Raw genomic sequence first — 21,414 nt, 5'->3', positions numbered from 1 at the left:
ACACACACACACACACACACACACACACACACACACACACGCACACACAAAAGTAATGAATGAAGCAACAGTTGGATAAGGGAAACAACAACAAATAATCAGTAATAAAGTTTGTAACAGGATTTAAATTTCTTAGTTTCGTAATCGTTTCGGGGTTGTTTTTTTTCAATTTCAATGTACGTACACTAATTTGTTACAAATAAGTTGCCTGTTTGAATATTATGGTCGTCTGTCTGTTAATTGATTAATCAGCTCATCACCTTGGACGCCAGTCTTACCATTTTTCTGTCGTTTGCGGGCTTAATTTAACTTAGCTTGTTCCAATTGGGAGGCCGATAAAGTTTATTTGCACAAATACCCATTTTTTAACGTGCCAGCTGCCTCTAACACGCCTGTAGTGCCAATTGACAAGGGCTGAGTGGGATATAATATATATTTTATTTTATAGATTACACCTAAAGATCTGAATGAAGGGGATTCGATCCTTTTGTCTATATTTCTGGGTTTAAATGCGAACGCAATGTTTTTTAAAGTGCTTTTAAGAGCACAAATTAATTCGCTCCATCACTGATGTGAATTTATTTGCTATAAGAACGCATCGACTTTCTCACAAAAAATAAAATTTAAAAATCTTTTGATCAATTTAAGGTTCATTGCCGACTAATGTAGTGAGCACAATGCAAAAATTCTGGATTAAACTCGTTTCATTATTTTGTCTATCGCCATTTCTCGCATACATCCTCGTTCACCTAACTGCGAAGCCCAATAAAAAGAGCCTAAGGGAGTCAGCACGGGCATCATGCGTGGCCTGGTCTTAGAAAGCTTATAAATTTAAAGTTATGCTGTTCGATTCGACTGTTCAAGATTTCAAAGCCACCAATAAAAACTAACATGTCATGATAATAAAGAGACACGTGATAACAGTAACACATGTATATTATGGGAACATTGCGTGCAAAAGAAAGGAAGAAACTCGAAGACTTGCACAGGTCAACCAAATAATAGGCCTATTATTGAACTTGAAGATGTAGGGGGCGTGTATGTGAATAGTTCTAGAGCTAAAATCTTGACACTCTTTCGGGTAATTTCTAGTGGCAAAAAGATAGGAGTGAAGTGTTGTTTGTTATGGCCATGATTGTATTTTTTTCTTTAAACTGTATTACAATTAAGGTACAAAAATCACAAGCTTGTATGTTAGCGAAATGTAACGATCACGAATCCTATATTGTAAATTTTATACTGCTAAAACTGTAGCAAAAATAATGTTCACAACTAGGCCAAATGTGAAATGCCACGTGGCACGTTGATATGTCATTGAATTGGTTCGTTGGAGAGATATATATTGTGCATACTTGACTTTAATACGGCTTTTTGTGAAGGACGTTCTATACTATTTGTCTTGTATGCATAAGTTCTGTATGTTGACAAGAATACTATAGTTACAGAAATATTTGGCTCCAAAACTACGTTATATAACGATATAACTTCAAAATTATGGTTATTTGGCCTCACACCGGAGACATATCTGGCTACCCTGGTCAAAACAAACTGGGAAATGGGAAATGTGAAAGGACAAAATGGCGCGATGCTATGAACGGATTAGAGTTGTGAATGTAACTAAACGTTGGTTGCTCGGCATGTATAAAGTATAAGAGGAGGCTGCCCTTTCCTGTAACAAAGACCCATTATATATATGACGAGTCTACATAGATCTATTAAAGATTATATTATCGAATAGACCTTGCCCTTGCTCCATCAACATCATTCATTAGACTTAGACAGAGTGAGAGGAGAGTGAGGCATCATAGTCATAGACATAGATTCTAGATTTAGATCTGTTAAATTAACTTAGATCTAAATGTTAAAATGATGCCACTAAGACGACTAAGTTACTGAATTTGTCTGAAAAAAAAGCACTACGATATCTAGATCTAGATCTAGATCTAGAAAATCTGTACTAGATCTAGATCTAGATCTAGATCTACATCTACTAGTCTGTCATCTACATCTAGATCTAGAATCTAGATTAGATTCTTCATTCTAGATATTAGTATAAGATCTAGATCTAGAGATCTATTAATTGTCTTAATCAAGAAGTTTCACCGTGCAATTTTTCAGGCTGTACTAGACTCTAGATCTAGATATAGAGATCTAGATCTCTAGCCTAATACTAATAGTAATTCAACCTCTACTAGATCTATATCTAGATATCTAGATCTCTAGAAGGATCTATTTTATTAAATTAGATCTAGATCTAGATCTAGACTAATTATAAATATAAATCTAGATTCTAGATTTTCTAGATCTAGAGTAGTTAAATCTAGAAATTTTAAGTAGTCTACTATTAAATCCGCCTAAGTCTATTGTAGAATCTAGTGAGACAGTGCAGCAGTCCTCTCTGTGTGAACTGAAAGACAACTACTTAATAAAATAAAATAATAATACAAGGGCGCCTTGACAAGGCAAGTGTCTTAAATTTCAAGGAACAGGAAGGAGAAACATGAGTGATAGACGTTCTTCAAGGTAATCTGATCTATCTTCTAAGACTCTAAGAAAGTTCGGTCTCTAGAATCTATAGATCTTGGCATTGCCATAGAGATCAATCATTTTTATAATTTGTATAAGTATAAGTGTAGGAGGAGGGACTAGATATAGCTAGGCCTTTAATTTACTTTAAATTTAAATAGCCTAAATTGTTAAAAATGTTTTTGGTCTGGTATGATGGTAAACGTTAAGTTTCACTTTCACTCGGGCACCGCATAGCCATAATGTAGAGATGAAATTTGGGTGTTATTTTACTCATGCACTTGTGATGTTTCATGCTCAGATTTTCTAAAGCACTAGTTATTATATAAAATTTACCAAAATTTTGACTTTTGTATCCACCGCGAAATATAACTCTTTGAGTTTGAAGAGTTTGAGATGTAGGGCCACTATAGATGAATGTTTTTGAATGAACTAGGCTATATTACAAGGTCCAACTTCTTAGTTAATTAATATAATTTCCCTTTTTTTTTGCGAAGTGGCTAGCCGTACTTAAGTACTGCCAGTCTAGCCGTACTTAGATCTAGGTTTGGCCCAATCGACTCAAGCCTGTTAAATACACAGGTCTCATTAGATCTAGATCTAGATCTAGTGATTATTCAGGTTCAAATACATGCAAGTTAGTAAGGCACCTTCTGGTTTTGTCTGAAATACAAATACTTTTGGCATTGCAAACTAAAAATTTCATTTACAATTCAGCCATCAATATTAAGTACGGCTAGCCTGACAGTCTAGCCGTCCTTAAGTACGGCTAGCCTGGCTGTCTACCCGTACTTAAGTACGGCTAGACAAGAAGTCTAGCTGTACTTAAGTACGGCTAGACAAGAAGTCTAGCCGTACTTATCTTAGGCCCTATTAACATTAGAAAACAGGAGGTTTAAAATACATGCACTGTCATTAAGTCACCTGGTTTCGTCTCAAATACAAATACTTTAGGTCCTGCACAATAAAAATGTATATTTACAATTCAGTAGGCCTATTTTTTGTAAATGGTCAGTCTAGCCATCATATTAAGAATAAGTACGGCTAGACTGCGAGTCTAGACTGCCAGTCTAGCCGTCATTAAGTACGGCTAGCCTCTTCTTCCTTTTTTTTGTCTAAAAAAATTAGGGGGGGGGGGAGGGGGGGTTCAGGAAGGCATCCTCCTCCCTGACCTAAAAACAACTAAGGGGGGTTCAGGGGGTCATGCCCCCTGTATTTCATCATAATTTGATGTTTCGCTATTGGTTTGATATTTTCTTTCAAAGAGAATTGATTTGCTAGGGTTTTAGTGGCCATATGTTCTGCAGCAAAAACAGCAGTTTAGCCCTCAAGACAGTGCATCTCTGCTTGCGGTTCTTAAAGTAACAATTTACGTAACTTTGTTTTTAACGTTTATAGGGCTAAACCACTGTATTTTTCGCTGAGCCTCTCTATATATTTGTGAAAGTTCACACTTGGGCCACCTAAATCTTCCGAACCACTTAACTTTCGAATTTGACCAAATTAATGGTGGTTCAGAATCATGTAAAGGGTGCTCAGTTTCATTGAGGAGCCTGAAGTCACTGTTTGTAGTTTAATTTTCAGTTTTTCGTTAAAAGTTTCGTTTAGATCTAATCTTGGGAAAGTCTGTCTTCTAAGATGCCATTTTGTAAATGAGTGAGGTTTCCGTTCACTAGCCGTGCACTTATTATAAATAACCACACCTTTGAAATTATTTATGGAATGTACAACCACGAAAGCGGAATAGAGAATCAATCTATACCATTATTATATATTTGGCAACTTGGAAACACTTGTCACTTTTCTCTCAAGATTTATTGATCCATTCCTGTAGAGTGTAATATAGTAGGCCAATGACTTTCAATTGATGTTTTATGCTCCTATCTTTCTTTTCATCGAAAGGGGGCCCAGCTAGTGTCATATAGTTCAGGGCCACTGGCCACTTTAAAAAATCGCAGTGGCTATTTTTACGGCGAGCCGTAAAGATAGCCTCCCAGGCTTTTTTTACGGCGTGCCGTAAAGATAGCCTTCCAGTGTGTCCCAGGCTATTTTTACTGCGATCCTCGAAAAGCGACCCTACTCCGCCTCTCATGTACGCGACATGCCTCAATGTATTAGATCTAGGCCTATAGGGGCCGTTCAAAATATAAACTTACACCTCAGAGGGGAAAGGGTGTCTTTGGCTTCTGTAAGAAAAGTGTAAGATTGGGTGGGGAGGTGAGATGAACGTTTTGCTCATGACTGGGAAGAAAAGGTAAAGGAAAAAGTGGATAAATGCCAGTAACAAGACCCAGATCTGCATGATCACTGCAGATCCCCGTTGTTGTTGTTTGTTTTTGTTTTTTTGAGAGGGGGGGGGGGGGGGTTACAAATAATTTTGAAATTATGATGAAAATTCTGTAGGTGGATATATCTAATGTCTTAATGTTTCTTTGTAACTTTGCAACTGTTTTGTTGATCTTTTAGTGTCTTGATGTCTTTTATTTGTAAGGCACGTCGCCGCACGTACCTATTGCATTGACAAGAGTCTCAATGTCTTCTACATATGCGTTCTTTCTAGTTCATATGGTTTGATTAAATTGTATTAACTGAAATGTTCTTATTGCGGCGGTCACAAACTAATGACGTAGAACACGTTTTTCAGTCTTATAAATTCCGTCTTGGCTTGTAGGCCTTGTAGGCTACTGCCTTATTTGTTATTTTATACTACATTTTACTAAATGACTAAACTAATGTAACATACTTTGAGCTGGTTAAAACCGAGAGTAAGGCACTATAATTAAATGTCCTCTATTATTAGTATTATCATAATTATAGTCTTTATTCTGGACTTAAACAATTCAATGTTTTTATGTTCTTTACTAGGACCTTGTTGTTGTGGGATTCTTTCAAATAATAAAATAGATCGCATTGTTTAAGCTTTTGTGTTTTGTTTTCTAATGTGCTCATATTATTACTGTCCATTTTTACGGGGAACAGCTCACCCCAAGGGTGATTCTTTTTCCGATTCATATTTAGGAAAAAAAATTATACGGGCATAAGAAATAATGAAGAAAGTAAATTTTGATAAGTCGGAAAATATGAAAGTTGCCATGGAATGGAAACAGCACCAACATGCAAAACAAACAATAATTTTAAAAAATCGAAGGCTTCTCACTCTCTAACAAAATTGCATGAAAATTGGTGAAAAGGTAGATTCAGATACTATGGTCAATCGTACTGAGCAAAATTTTGATATTTGAATGTAAAAAAATATATGTGTTCCTGTACACTGAAATTGCATCACAATAATTAATAAATTAATCATTGTGAACACCCAAAAAAATTTTTTTTACACCTCTATAAAAAATCTGCTCAGTGTAAATTATAAGGAAGGAGGAACATTTTAAAGGCATTCCCAAGGCGAAAAGTGTTAACTCCAAAATGGCCGCTCTTCTTGTGGATGTGGTACATGTAGTGATGTCAGTGAATGAGATGATGATGCTGGTAGTGGCAGTGATGATGGTAATGATAGTGACGAGGAGGTGATGGTGGTGGTGATGATAAAGAGAGGGTGAATGATGATGGTGGGGAGAAGAAGGAAGAGGTGGTGGTGGAGGAAGGGAGAAGGAAGATGAAGAAGAGAATAGAATGACGGTGAAGAGGAGGAAATGGAAAACCTATGAGGCTGTTCAAATATAATCTTACACTTTTGGGGACTTTTTTAAAACACAAAACCCAATACCACTTTTCTCACATTTGCCTCCAACCCCCACCTACACCAATTTAATATTAGTACTTTTTCCGATCTTCAACTTTCATTATTATTTTAAAGATACCTGTACTATACGTGGCTTTTTTTAAACTAGCTTGTAAAAAAAAATCATTTCAGTTTATACAATTTAATCAAACCATATGGACTAAAAAGAAACGCATATATGTGGAAGACATTGAGACTCTTCTCAATGCAATAGGTACGTGCCTTACAAATAAAAGACATCAAGACATTAACAGATCAACAAAACAGTTTAAAAGTTACAAAGAAACATTAAGAAATTAGATGTCCACCTACAGAATTTTCATCATAATTTCAAAATTATTTGTAACCCCCCCCCCTTCCCCTAAAAAAAAATACAACAAAAAAACAAAACAAAAAACGGGATCTGCAGTGATCATGCAGATCTGGGTCTTGTTACTGGCATTTATCCACTTTTTCTTTTACCTTTTCTTCCCAGTCATGATCAAAACGTTCATCTCACAGAAGTGTCATATTTGGTTAACCTCCCCACCAAATCTTACACTTTTCTTACAGAAGCCAAAGACACCCTTTCCCCTCTGAGGTGTAAGTTTATATTTTGAACAACCCCTACAGGCCTAGATCTAATACATTGAGGCATGTCGTGTACATGAGAGGCGGGCGTAGGGTTGCTTTTCGAGGATCGCCGTAAAAATAGCCTGGGACTCACTGGGAGGCTATCTTTACGGCACTGCGTTAAAAAAAACTGTCTCGCAAATCAATTGTTTTCCAGAAAGTTCAAACTACATTGACATTATATTTGTATTCTTTTATTTTCACTATACTATCGTCTTACTCTCGTCTTATTCTCATTCTCAAGTTTTGTAAAGCCCCTTCTCTTGTTCATTTTTATCTGTTTTTACACACAAATATTGATTTCATATTCTTCGCAAATTAATTAATAGTAATTTTGAAACATTTGATGGTTTTTATCGCGCAAAAGCCTGACTGTGTGGTAATTTGAACTGCTCTCTGTACCAATTGGGGGATTTCAGGAGGGGGGGGGGGGGGTGGAATTCCACCCCGAATTAAAAAAAATTCAAGCAATGTGTCTGTGAAAAAATCAAGCTATGTGTCTGTGAAAAAGTAAAAGTAAAAATTTACCAATATATTCAAATTATTACAAAACACCAAATTGTACTTTCACTTCGCTGCCTGTAGATATAGGGGCTCTCATGATCTAGAGGTACGGTGTTCGCCTCTCATTCAGTGTCCTGGGACCTAACACTCCTACGTCTTCGTTTCACCTCCTTTTCTGCTCTCTAATCATGTTCCGTCATCAGCTTTCATCTCCGCTGTCTGCTCCTGCCTTTTTTTTTATGCTGCTCCTGGCTCTTTCTTACTATTGTCTTACAGCCACACCCCTGATTTTAGGGTAGGTAAAATCTAATCTAATAGGTTGCCTTCTCGGATAAATGCAAAAAAAATTTAAGAGGTCCTAAGGATCCCTTGGTGACACTAAAATTGAGAAGAGCAGGCTGGGCTTTGGTGTCCTCTGCACTCATATGACCTTCTGTTGTGAGTGCCTTTGGGGATGGGACGGGGTCGGGTTGGGATAATCGCCTGACTCATCGCCTGAAAACAAACACACATTTGTTTTTGAGGCGACGAGTCAGGCGCAATCAGCTTGTGAGCCACAATAGACGCTTTGCGCCCTCAATCTGGCTAGCAAACTGATTACCCAACCCGATCCCCCAATGGGTACCCCATATAACAAAACAAAAACAGTGGGCCTAGTGGGTATGGATGGATGGTACATCATGGAAATTTTATTCAATGGCCATCATGTCACAAAGTTTTAAAAACTTATATGTGAGGCATTGTATGGTGGAATTAAAGAAACAGGCATTTTTCCTCCCGTTAGGCAATTTTTATCAAATTTTTGTTTTTTGGCTCAACACCTTTATGTCCTAATAAAAACCCATTTCAATGTGAATTTTACTGAAAAACATTGATTAATGACTCAAAATAGGTAAATTTTAAGTATTTAAGGACTCTCTAGCTATACAAATTACCAAATGTTGGCGACCATTTTCTCGATAATTTTACCTCTGAAACCATGCTACCCTCACCTCCTTCAATGGCAAATATTTCGACTTCTATTCAAGTTAAAGGAGTGGTTTTTTTCATAGAAAGCAAGGCAAATGAATAAGCTTTCAAATCATACCAAAAATGTCTCCTCATGCCCAAAAATTGACGAGCGCCTGATTCCACCATGTCGTGACATATAATGTCTCTCCTGTACAAGTTATTTTGTTTGCTGACTGTTCTAAAAGTTGTTGGGTTTTTTTTATATATCCTTTGCTTTTCTGTTGTGTAATAATGTGTTTATGTTCTCTTTCTCTTTCAGGGTGAAGAAGACCATCAATTATTCTGGATGTGATGATCAGTCTGATGGTAAGAGACATTCTTGAGTGAAATTTTAAAATAAAAAATACATGTGGACTTTATATTTTCATTTTCATTCTGGGTTTTAATTTTATTTCTCCCAGTTTCTGGGGTTGTCAGATACTTACTTGAGACTAACCTATTATGCACCTATTGGAGGATCTTTTTTGGTAGAATAACGTTCATTATGTCTTTCAAGGAATTGAACTTGTGTAATGGTTTTTAAAAAAGAGTTGTTTTTTTTTAACTTCCATACATGTATTGTTTGTTTGTTTTTTTAAATTTCAGATGATTTTGCTGATACCACTCCACCTCCCCCAAAGAAAACAAAACTTTCCAGTGGTGATGGCAAACAGAAGACTGGAATGGTCAAGGTGAAGGAAAAAGAGCCTGCCTTGAACTTGGAGTCTACCCTTAGGTCAAAGAAGCAGAGGTATGCTTAATAAAACACAATGGTCGGGAGAGCATTTTATGTGATTCTCTTAGTCTTAGCTATCCTTCAGGAAAAAATCAGTAGGTAAACAAATGGTAAATTCCTTCTGGCTCTTAGAGACTTTAAGGGACAGAGTTTCTCCCAATGTGCACACAACATAAAGCACAGGTTGTTGGTGGGGACTTCTGTATATCTTGTGCTTCTGCTTCATTTCTGTATTTTTACCCAGAATTGAACCCCAAACTTTTAGTTTGCAAGTCTGGCAGCCTCTTTTATTGTGAGATCGTAAGATGTTTGGAAGAATATTGAAATTAAAATGGGCTGTGTATTGCATTGCTGTAAAGAGAAGTGAAATCATGCTTACGGTGCTTTGTGTTGGTACCAAAAGATACATGGCATTCCTTGTGAGATGCTTTGTATATGGTCTCTTTTAAGGACATGCGGGCTAACCCAGATTTCGGATGTTTCCAGAAATCTTGACCTACACTAAAAGTGGGCATTGCCCTACCTATAGGAGAAGTTTGGTTTCATGGATGTGTATATTTGTTTGGTTATAGAGAAAATACTTCTCATCGATAAGATACTTATCGTGGATCCAAAAACTTTACCTTTGATTTTCTCTAAACAGCATTTTTTGGGATAGCCCCCTTGTGCTTAATGCGACCATATATTTTTATATAGGCTTGATTTACACCTTTGATATCAATTGTTCATTATCATAGCAAAATTCTTTTGACAAATTTGAAATACTATGACTATTTATATTGCTTGCTTGTATTAGGTTGCATTGATATGAAGAAAAGATAGTTGTGCCATGAAGAGAATGAATTCCTACCTTTGGTTGCCCATGATCTTTCAGAAAGCCGTTATCAGACAAAGCTTTTGATCGGGAGTTGGAGGAGGCTCTCCAGCTATCTCTGGTGGAGACGGGTGGCAGTCAGAGTGACCATGAGGACCAGCAAGGTAAACTGTTGGGCTTGTTTGACTTGTCCACAGTCAGGTTACTCTGAGAGGGTGTTTTAGTGTGGCGAACAGAATGTTGGATTCACATGGGCGTTAGCTCAATGGTTCAAGTACTGTATCATGATAGCAGGCTATGATTACTAGTGCAAGCAAAAATTTTCCTCCATTTGTTGCCGTAGTTGCTGTACGAACCTGTGATTGTTTTCTCTCTTGTGGTTTCAGGGCTTTTTTTTTAGATTGAAAAAATTTATTCAAAAGGCTATTCCACAAATTTACACATACAACTGGATTGATACAAAACAAAGGGCAATGTACATGCGCGCAATTTTCTTGTCCTATTTCCGTTCCACTGACATAGCTCAGTGTTCTTGTACTTTTCAGTGTTGTTATGTGTATTCATAATATGTTCCCAGTGAAGTGTGTCTGCTGACAAGTTTAAATTGAGCAACAAGCTGTACTGATATATATATCTGTGTGCTGTTGGTTCCAGCCCTATTGGTTGTTTCGTATGGGTTTAGCATTCCTTTCTAAGGCTGTAAGGTATTTCTGAAGTAGGAGAGCCTCTGAATTTAGGGTCCATCTTCATTAAAATCAAGCTGTAAGGATGGGAAGCCTCAATAAGCTGTCCAAACTACCCACAATTTAGAATGTTTCCTCTTGGATTTGCAGCAGGGCTGATCTGCGTTATAATCCAGCATGATGCCGACCGAACTAACATCCCAGCTGCAGTAGAAATGTGACTGAATTTTCATTAAATTCTATATATTTCTGTCCAGGGCACGAGAAAGCACCTCCTCCCCCTCTTCTATCCCCAATTCAAGCCAGTGCGAACAATGACAATCATGAAGCCACTCTCCAACCACCCCCTCTTCTGGCTCCAGAGGTCCCAAGTTGCACCGATCAGACAGAAAGCGCTGTCCAAGCACCCATGGGTGGAGTACCTTACAGCACCGTCATGGATGAGAGCATTGAAGTTTTGGCTGAGATGAAGGAGGATGTCAGCTCAGCAAAGAACATTGGCCGGAGGCAGGCAAGAAAGAAAGCGATTGTCATTGAGTCAGATGAGGAAGATGAAGGTGAGACTCAAAAGGAAAACAAAGGTGATATTAAGCTGCCTTTATACATATGTATGTAATGATGGTTTAAGTTATAAAAGCATAGTTCAACTCTGTTCTCAAAGTCACACTTCTTCTTGTACTTTTTCATCTCTAAACAGCCGTCCCAGTCTCTACTGCGAAGACTGCTGTTCGCCACAGATCCCCTAATTTCCTGTTGAGTTTTCGGTGTCTTTGCCTAGAGTTGGGCCAATATTTCCTTCTAAGTGCCTCGAGTATTGCGACAGATTTGTAGTTGATAGTTTCCTCTTTGATTTCTGGTTCCGCACTGACACTGCTCTGACTGTGAGCTTCTGATCATGAACTTGGTGTACTGGTGGTGTTTCAGTTTGTCAAAGTCATACAAATGCCTGGTTTTTCAGGGGTCTAGAGAAACTGTGTAATCCGTCAAACTGTAAAATTATCTGTAATCTAATGTTTTATATGACACCTCAGGCTTACATAAATCCTGATTGACAAGAAATGTGAATATCAATTTTTGTCTCTGTTGCCGGTTTTTGTCTGTTTGAGATGTTTGAAAACATGCGTTGATCTGTTTTCCTTTTCAGAGGAGAGTGATTTTCACCCTGAAGGTGATGATAGTGAAGGTGATGAAGATGGGGAGGAAGAAGCCCCTTCAGAATCAGATGATGGTGAGAGTGACGACAGTGACTTTGCACCAAAGTCCAAGTCAAAGAAAAAACCACCTGTGAAAAAGTCAAAGCAAGCGCCTTCACGACTGAGCAAACAAACGACTGGCGGTAAACTGAACAACATCACAAACACCCAGGCTAAAGCAACAGCCCGACCCACTGCAGGTAATTTATTAAGGCATTGCCAGATATTGTGAGCCCTTTTCACATTTTGGCTAGGAAATGAAAGTCTTGGCCAATGACATGGAAGAACCTTTTCAATCTGCTTATAAAAGGCACCACAGTACGGAAACCGCTCTTTTAAAGGTATCATCAGATGTTTTAAATGAAATCGATAATAAAAAAGTCTGTGTTTTGGTTCTGCTTGATTTGTCAGCGGCGTTCGATACCATCGACCACAAAATTTTACTAGAGAGATTGGAAAAGTCATTTTTACTATCAGGTACTGTTCTAATGTGGTTTAAATCATATCTAGACAATAGTTTTATGTCAGTGAAAATTGGCAAGGATGTGTCAGATAGGTTACCTCTAAAGTACGGAGTTCCTCAGGGTTCGGTCCTTGGTCCTGTCATCTTTACAATGTACACGCAAAGTCTGTCATCAATAATTTCTTTACATGCCCTCAATTACCATCTTTATGCAGACGATACACAGCTGTATGGATTCACTACAACTGACAATGTACACAATCTCATAGATAAAATCGCCAGATGTATCAATGATATAAGAAAATGGATGTTCAAGAACAAATTAAAATTAAATGAGGATAAGACCGAAATATTATTTCTTCGTAGCAGCGCATGCAATGAAATCGACAATATCAGAATAAACATCAATGGCTACGAAATATCAGCCCAAACTAAAATAAGAAATTTAGGTGTGGTGCTAGATCAAGATATGTCAATGAAATACCATGTATCCAATCTTTGTAAAAATCTATATCTCCAGCTGAAGAAAATAGGGAGCATTAGAAAATATCTATCTATTGATGTCACCAAAACTTTAATAACATCACTTATATTGTCAAGGATTGATTATTGCAATTCCTTACTGGCTGATGTACCTGATGAACTGTTACAACAACTACAAAGAGTACAAAATATTGCTGCCAAAATAATTACTAAAAAACTAAAGCATGATCATGTGACTCCTATTTTAAAAGCATTACACTGGCTCCCAGTGAAAGAGCGTATCATATATAAAATCTGTTTAACTTGCTACAAGTGCTTAAATGATTTATCACCGGACTATCTAAAACAGCTTTTAACACCCTATGTGCCTCCTAGAACGCTCAGATCATCAAGTGACAAAACAACCCTTGTTAAGCCTAAAATAAATTACAAATCATATGGCCAACGCTCTTTTTCATATTTAGCCCCACTTGTTTGGAATAGGCTTCCAAAAACTATCAGAGAAGCAGAAAATCTAGAAATTTTTAAGAAGAAACTAAAATCATTTCTATTTTCATCATATTTCGATTAGACAGAATGCATCCAAGCTGTAGATCGTTGTGAGTTTGTATGTGCGTATGTGCATATGTACGTATGTGTGTATGTATGTGTGTGTGGTGCGTGTGTGAGTGAATATGTGTTTGCATGAGTATGTAACACTATGTACCTTTAAAATTGATTTGTAAATCCATAAAATGTATCATGTTAAGCGCATAAAGCATTGCATAAGTGGATATGCGCTATATAAATGCAATCCATTATTATTATTTTGTTCTAATGAACAGTCATGCTTTCTGGATTTTCAAGCCTTTTTTTTTTTTACCGTTCTGTTCATAGTTTACACCCCAGAACTCTTTCATTTTTCTGGAAGTGCTCCTTTTCTCTCTTTTCTCTTGGTGCTTATGGATGCTAGAAAATGAAACTAGTAGATAGGCTATAGAAGTACGGTCTGCCTAACATATTTTGTTTTGTGGAAATCAACAGCTTTACTTCATTTATCAACAGTGTGGTCCATTTGCTTGTTGTTTTGGGAGACACATGATGATATTTGTGGGTGGTTGGCAGATGCTCTGGTGTGGTTTGCTCCTTCTTTCCTATCAAACATCTATCGTACTGATCTCTCCTCCTTTTTTGTCTTTTACTCTCTTGTAACACCTCTAATCTTCAGCACTTATATGACCTTATTGTGTTTCAAGTGCCTTTAAACTAAAAAAACATGATGATATTTAATTAGGCTAAGTCGTAGATGTTATTGAGAAAGTCCTTAAAACTTGCTAGTGTTTTTGCCCAATTAGTCTCACATTTGTGTATTGTAGATTGTTTCAAGGAATTTGAATGTCTTTAATATTTGGCAAAGAATGTCTTCTTCCCTTTCTTTTTTCTTGAATAATTTCTCTGCTGTCTGAAAGGTTTTCTTGTGGTGTATTTGAGATACTGGCTGTTTCCGTTTCTTTTCAATGTGGTTTTTAGTTTTTAATTACAAATATAATATTTGCAGAAAAATATGGGTGCAGTGTATCGAGTAGTGCATTAGTGGTAAAGTTTTTGATCTTGTGTTCCTCTACTCGAGTCAATAATAAGGTATGCAACCCTCTGTCCTGTTCTTCTTAAAACTGCCATATCAGGATCTTTATCTTTGATATCAGTGTTGTTGGTTTTCACAAGTGTCCGATTTTAGACAGAAGGATAGATTTTCATAGACATGAGATTAGGCTTTTTAAGTTCTGTGAAATTGTGTACTATTGCTGTCTTTCACTTTCACTATCTTGATTTATGTTTCCATCAGCTCTTGTAGACTGTTTCAGTGGGTGGTTGGTGGGTGCTCTGGTGTGGTTTGCTCCTTTCCTGTCAAACAGCTATTATCATTTTATTTCTCCTCTTTCTTTTCTTTGTATGTTTCTTTCTATTTACACTTCTAATCCTTGGCACTTAAATTACCTATTTGTGTTGCAAGTAATGTAAAACTAAAAAACTCTTACCATAAAAAAGACTTTCAGGTCAGGCTAAACAATTCCTATTTTTTTTACTGTTTTATTTCTTATCAGATAAAGTCCCAGTAAAATCTTCCACACCGGCAAAGAACACCACAGCCTCCAGTACTCCAAAGCCTGCAGTTGTCAGCCGCACATCAAAGTCGAAGAACCCCTTATCCGCAGTAACAGTGACAGCGACAAAGTCGAGTATGCCACCTGTCAAGTCATCTTTGTCATCGCCTTCGCCCACATCTGCGCCCTCGGCAGGAAGTTGTGGAGTACCTTCTGGTGGCATGTCTGCTCAGTGGAAACCACCAGGTGATGAGGGTGGTGGCAGGGGGCAGAGGCTTTAGCGTTTTGATTTCAATTTCTTTTATTTATGATTTTAAATGGTTGATTCCAGCTGGTAGCAACAACGAACAGCAGTTGAGGAATGACAAGTCAATTTCAGTGTGGACCAAAGAGACCTGAACCTATTTGTCCTTTGCTGTGTGGTTTGTTTATATGTGTGTAGGCTCAGGTTCTTGTCAATTCATTCTTGCTTCGTTGGAGTTTTCTTGGGTTCCTATTTATGGTCCTGCCTCCTGAAAATAATTCAGCTTAGATGGGTGGGACTCTTGGTTTGACAGCCAAACACAATACTCCTCAAAGCTAATTCTACTTACAATTGTTATTTAGAAGGCTGAACATTGGTGCTCTGTGTTAATTCTGCTGAATAAGACATGGGAAATATTTAGGCAGCTAGAAAAGCAAGCAAATCGAGACAGTCATATTTTGATCCTGATATTGACACTAGCCCGACAGATCACAAGTTCTCTGTGAAAAAATTCTTTAAAATAAGAATAACTTTTGAATGTCACAAGAAAACCATTAAAAGGTTTGATCAACTAACCACATGTTAAGGGAGACAAGCACACAGCTTCAGGAAAAGGAAAGGCACTGCTATCTGCGACGAGCTGTGGCATTTATGTTAATTACAAGTTGCATGCTATTATTTCTATAGCTTTTCTTTCTCCTTTGATGTGAAAGGTCATCATCATTTTATGATTCACGAACTATCAGGGCAGCGCTACTGACTGAAGTTGTCTTTAGGCCTTTCCCAAAGGGGGGATATGAACATGATCTTATGCACAGTAGAATAGTAAATGGGCTGATTTATCAATGTCATGCTCATACTGTGCCGGAACAACATAGGGGGAACTGCTGTTTTTTCTTTCCTCATCCTTACTATCGTCATTTTCCTCTACTTCTTTTGCATGTTTGTCACTCTCTTGTGGACTGCTATTTCCGGGGTGACTTGATAGTGGAAGCAGACTTTTTTACTGTTGAAGCTAGAGAAGTGAGCAGAGTAAGCCTGATTCCCTGTTTGGACTTCTCTGTTGACGTCCATCCCTTGGCGCTCATATGGCCTTATGCAGTTGCAAGCGCAGTAAATCCTTTCTAAAACAAAGTCTTGGATTTCCTTCGCACACCCCCCTCCCATCCCCCAAAGGCTTGCAAGAGTTCACAATAACTCCCTTGGTATGCCAACAAGCCATTTTAAGTTCCTTGAAAAATATACAAATAACGCAGCACTGCAGCCTGTTCAGTGCATACATAGATCACTTTCATTCACATACTCTGCACTTCTCCTTTTGTTGACTTTAGGTTTAATGACCATGTTCATTTTTTACTTAGAATCTTTACAATAATATTCATCATTTTTCATAATGTCAGCTGCTGCCTATCTATCTTCTCCCTTCATTGTTTTCTCACTAAAAAAGATACCACCTCATACTTTTAAAATGTATTTCAGCCCATGTCAGCAGCGGAGGTGGCGCCACCAGTGTCTCTATGGTCAAGTCTCCAACTTCCGGCCTCCGACTTGGACTCTCCAGGAACCAAAGAGTTAAACCCCTTCATTCTTCAGTCAAAGTCACATGACTTAGTTGAATTGGTCGTCTGATTATTGTGTTGATGTTTATTTTACAGATATGTCTACAATTTTTATTTCTCTCCCTTCTGGGAATTTGAGATTTGAGTGTGAGATCTATATAGGCTATCTTTAGATAGTCAACGGATGAGGTATAAACTCACACTTATGAATTCTTGCAAGCCCTTTGAAGTAAGAGACTTCGATGAAGTTGGTATGGTGATGTTATGCTCTTCGTTAATTCTGTTGAACAAGATATGAGAAATATTTTGATTATAAGTTGTTCCGTTTACATTCATTGTCCACTTGGCTTATTTGTAATGTTGAGATGTGTGATGACTAATCCTGAGTGCCCATTGGTAGGATCGGATCACATTGGGCAGGTTGATTAACAGCAACTTCACCGCACACTACGAATGGACCCATGTCCTGCTTCATCAAATTTGGCACGAAGTTAAAGCAGAGAAAACTTTGACCACTGGCAACCGAAATACTTGGTGCAGAGATCATATCCCATGCTGCATGGTGATGTTGTACATGAAACTTACTTGTTCACAATACAGCCATTTGCTTGAACTTGAATCTTGGCTTCAAGTGCCGATTGCCACATAAATAGGTTGTTGTGTTTAGAGGTTTATGAATCCTTCAGAGATGAGAAATTTCAATAGCATTCTATTAGCCTCTCCAAGTCAGCATCTTTCATTATCTGACCTTGATCTCACCCTAATCATCTGACTTATAGGTTAGAAGCCCTGTGATTGGCTGTCCTCACCTGATGGATATGACCTCTACGACTCGTGATCTGAATAAACAAACACATTTGATTTTACAGGATTCAATCGAATTGTGCCAAAACTAGCTTTTGCCCCTCCATGAAGGAAAATCTGGCTGGCCCTAACAGCATCAAATGAATGAAATGTATCAAATGGGTGATGTACAATGGGTATAATAGGAGCATTTTACAAGTTCAACACTTCTTAATGTGGACAGTGATGTTGATAGTCGGGTGTGTACAGATTGACATGTTCATTTAAGTGTTGAAAGGCTACATGTTTTGTTGTTAGGATTTATTTACACTGGAAAACATGTTCATTTTGGTGCCACTGAGTTTTAAAACAAAGATGCACGGTAGATAGTGTGTGAAAGATTTCCCCAACGCTCAGAAGTCTAGAGGGTGTTGAGTCTCTGTGGGGGCCTGATGTTTCTCTCACCTCCTGAAATATTTTCTCTCTACCAGTCCGACTATTGAAAACAAAGCGCCTGCCGATAAAACTTGTGTAAATGGAGAATTAAATAGCTAAGAAAAGCCGTTGAAGAGCTGCTTGTTCTATACTAAAGATCATATATCTTGACTAACTGTATGCATCCAAAATCTGACATTGGTAGGACTTCTTATGAGTTTTGTTTAAGGGTCTCTTTCTCCCTTATTCTGTGGGGTTTCTTGTATGCTTATGATGTGCAGTTAATTTTGTTTTATTATGGAGGCTCTGGTGTGGTTTACTTCTTCTTTCTTATCTAACATCTATCATCTTCATCTTTCTCCTTTTCTTTGTACATTACTCTCTAGGAACACCCCTAATCTTTAGCTCATACTTATGTATGACTTATTTGTGTTGCAAGTGCCGTATAAAAGTCTAATTGGAACTAAAATTAGATCTTTTGCTCTCGTAATAGGACACATTGCCCATTTGGGAGTAAGGAAGAGTGCTTATGACTGCGTAGTCTAGTTATTCCAGTGATGAAAATCATTGTTCTAGAGAAATTAGCTATACAGGAATTATTAGATTTTCGTCATTTTGATTGCATTCGAAATAACCTAAGTCCAATCTATGACCCCTGTGATGTCATTGTGACCAGGAAGTTCTGTGCACTGTGTTGCCCCATTTAGCAGAAGCTAGCCGGAGAGGCGTTATAAACCTTTTACTGACAGTCCTCTGTGGTACTTGTTAGATCTTGATTTTCTCAGCATTGTTCGAAATATCAGTGAACATGATACATTGTAGCCTACCAGGACCAATTAACAATGTGATTTTTTTTCTTAGAATGATTGATTTGTAGTTTTAAACTGTACATAATTTTAAACGACTATTGTTTATCAGTTTATGTTATAATAAAAATGTTTCATACCAACCTCAAGCTGTTTTCAGGAGTTTACTTATTTTGGTATATATACTTGTCATAGCATGATGGAACAAAGCGCTTTTAAATTTTTTAGCATATTATGTAGTTATTGGTATAATCTTAAAGCTTGTTAATTTGTCTTGCTTTTGATGAATTGAAAAAAAAAAACCAACTTGATGAATAGAAGATGAATTCATTTGCAATGGATGGAGGTGGTTGTTACCTGGTATTGGAGGTAAGATTAGCCAGAAAATGGCTGCCAAAGTTTGGTGATTTCCAAAGCTTTAGTGTCCTTAGAAACTGCAAATTAGCCGTTTATCAATGTTTTTTAAAAGTAAAATCCACACAAAAATGTTTTAAATGGACATAAAAGTGTTGGATCCTTGCCTATCAAACAGCGATCATCCTAACTACTACTCCTTTTCTTTGTATTTTATGTTACTCTCAAGTAACATCTCTTAACTTCTGCACTTATATGACCTATTTGTGCTGCAAGTGCTGTAAAGCTGTTACAAAAACTAAACTAAAATTGCACTGTGGTGATATGTTTTTATTTGATTTAATAGGGAATACACACAAGAATCAAACTAATGTCTTCTGCATGAGATGACGTAGCGTTTACCTGCTACACAACAGCTGTTGGTTTCAAAATCCCTCACAGAATGTTCTTAAATTTGAGTTGTATGGAGATCTCTCAAGGTTTTCCCCACACACTTGGACTTTGACTTTCGACTTCACTAACCTTAAAGTTGAAAGAGGTAGTCTTCTTTTTCTTTGCATTTCCCTGCCAGATTTCGGGCGTTGTCAACAGTCAGCTGCTGGATTTTCAACCTGAAGGGCAAGAAAACAATGTGACTGTTTTTCCTTCTTCGTCGAGCCCCTTGCCTTCAGTCACTGACATTCCAATTTCCAAGGTACTCTGTATTTTTTTTATACTGACTGGAGCGTTTTCAGTTTAGTTAGAATTAATTTTGAAATTTGCTCAGGTGGTGGCCAATGACTATTCTTATTGATTTCAGGAACTCCAAGGGATCTTTAATGTGTGCCACTTGCACATAGGACCTCGAAGTCCCAAGATTTTTAGCTTTTATCCGAGAAGGTTAGGTGTTAAATCTTACCTACCCTGAGATCAGAGGTGCAGCTGACGAAAAACAGTAAGGGGCCAGAGCCAGGAATAGCAGTAGAAAGAGTCAGGAATAACAAGATGGGGGTGAGGGGAAGAGAGTGGTGACGGTGACGCAAGCAGATGACAGAACTAAAGTAGAACAGGAAGGGAAAAAGAGAACATTTTAGAGAAGGCAACTTTTGTCGCTGACAGGATTCATCAATCCCTGAACCTTTTGACTGAGAGGCGTACACCATACCTCAATACCAATAGAGCCCCCAAAATGGGTAGTAAATACATTTATTGTATGATATTCATAGATACATGTATGTGTACTACACCAGGAGAATGAAGAGGAAGAATTTTCATATTGTATCGCCTTGAAGTTAAAGCTGTTTGTAAGAATAAAGAGCAATTTGGTGGACACCCATTATCATAGCGGCCAACTTTCCAGGAAGCAAAAACAGAACACCCAACGCGTGCCGCTACTTCATAAATAATCGTACACTGTTAGGATCAGCGATAGTGCCCCCTCCATTTTTTAATAAACACTAACTGCATTGTACTGCTTATCTTTTACACTTAATTTCACAGCTTATTATTAATGCCTCTCAGTCAGTCCAGTGAAGCAGTTTATTGAGGCTTTACTGCTACTTTTGTAGCAGCTTTAGCCCTCTTGAGGAACTCTGGTGAAAACTTTTTCTCAAAACAAAAGGTGAAGTCAGAATTTAAGATCAGGAATCCAGCTAGCATGTCTGTGCTAAGGGATCCCCTGAAATCAGTTTTGTTTTTTCTCACTTGGCTAAATACACACTCACACTCACACTCACACTCACAATTTGAGTGAGGAGTACAAGCATGAAATAACCAAGCCTTTATGAAGAAATAAAAGGAAACTCCTCAGAATATTTTGCCGAAGACGTCGCTCTTTGCAATTAGATTTAGCTTGCTTGAGCTCCATGATTTTGAATCTAATAGTATATTAGAATCATAGATCTAGATCTAGCAAACAGCATGCGATGGTCTTCGCATTTAAAAATAAAATAAAATCAGAATCAACAGCTCTGTCTATCTGCCAATAGGCTAATGCAAACTTCCGTTGACCTACGACCCAGATGGAGAATACAACAACAAAAATCCCATACACCTCAGCCTAGACCTATTGCCACGCGAGGCATCGGCTGGGATTGTTAAAGAATCCATTAACAACCTGTCGCTTGATACCAAGTACCGGTAATGAGTACATCGATTCTTACCGCCAAGCAAATTGTTTATTGTTAAGATACACGGTTCAGCGGGGTGGGGTTTTAAAAGGCCAACAATTTTTTTTCCCGTGAGGTGAAAACAGTTACAATTTCATCGCAGTGGTTGGCCGCTATGTATTATCAGTAAGCAAAATACAGTACCCCTTACAGTACAAGGGTACAGTGCTGTATTTCACATTACTAAAAAAAACCATCCCTAATCCCAGTTAAAAACTTGATCATTCAAACAAGAAGAAACAAATGCACACACACAGAA

The 21,414-nt window shown here is 37.7% G+C and overlaps 1 protein-coding gene across 3 annotated transcripts; it reads left to right on the top strand.

Annotated features, from left to right (window-relative positions):
- Positions 1-1,535: 1,535 nt before the first annotated feature.
- Positions 1,536-18,214, top strand: LOC101848611 (RAD51-associated protein 1). Of its 3 annotated transcripts, none has more exons than XM_005108230.3 (9): positions 1,536-1,613; positions 2,370-2,523; positions 8,652-8,698; positions 8,978-9,122; positions 9,982-10,085; positions 10,862-11,161; positions 11,749-11,997; positions 14,828-15,073; positions 16,551-18,214. In XM_005108230.3, the coding sequence occupies exons 2-9, from the start codon at positions 2,501-2,503 to the stop codon at positions 16,676-16,678; spliced, it is 1,242 nt and encodes a 413-aa protein (XP_005108287.1). In that variant the 5' UTR covers positions 1,536-1,613; positions 2,370-2,500; the 3' UTR covers positions 16,679-18,214. The 3 variants fall into 3 exon arrangements, with proteins under 3 accessions (XP_005108287.1, XP_005108288.1, XP_005108290.1); XM_005108231.3 differs by having other exon boundaries at positions 1,546-1,613; positions 2,360-2,523; XM_005108233.3 differs by having other exon boundaries at positions 1,549-1,613; positions 2,449-2,523.
- The last annotated feature ends 3,200 nt before the right edge of the window (positions 18,215-21,414 follow it).

This window comes from Aplysia californica, unplaced genomic scaffold (assembly GCF_000002075.1).
Source record: "Aplysia californica isolate F4 #8 unplaced genomic scaffold, AplCal3.0 scaffold00670, whole genome shotgun sequence".
Classification (NCBI taxonomy): Eukaryota; Metazoa; Mollusca; class Gastropoda; order Aplysiida; family Aplysiidae; genus Aplysia; species Aplysia californica.
This window is presented reverse-complemented; position numbering and strand designations above follow the sequence as displayed.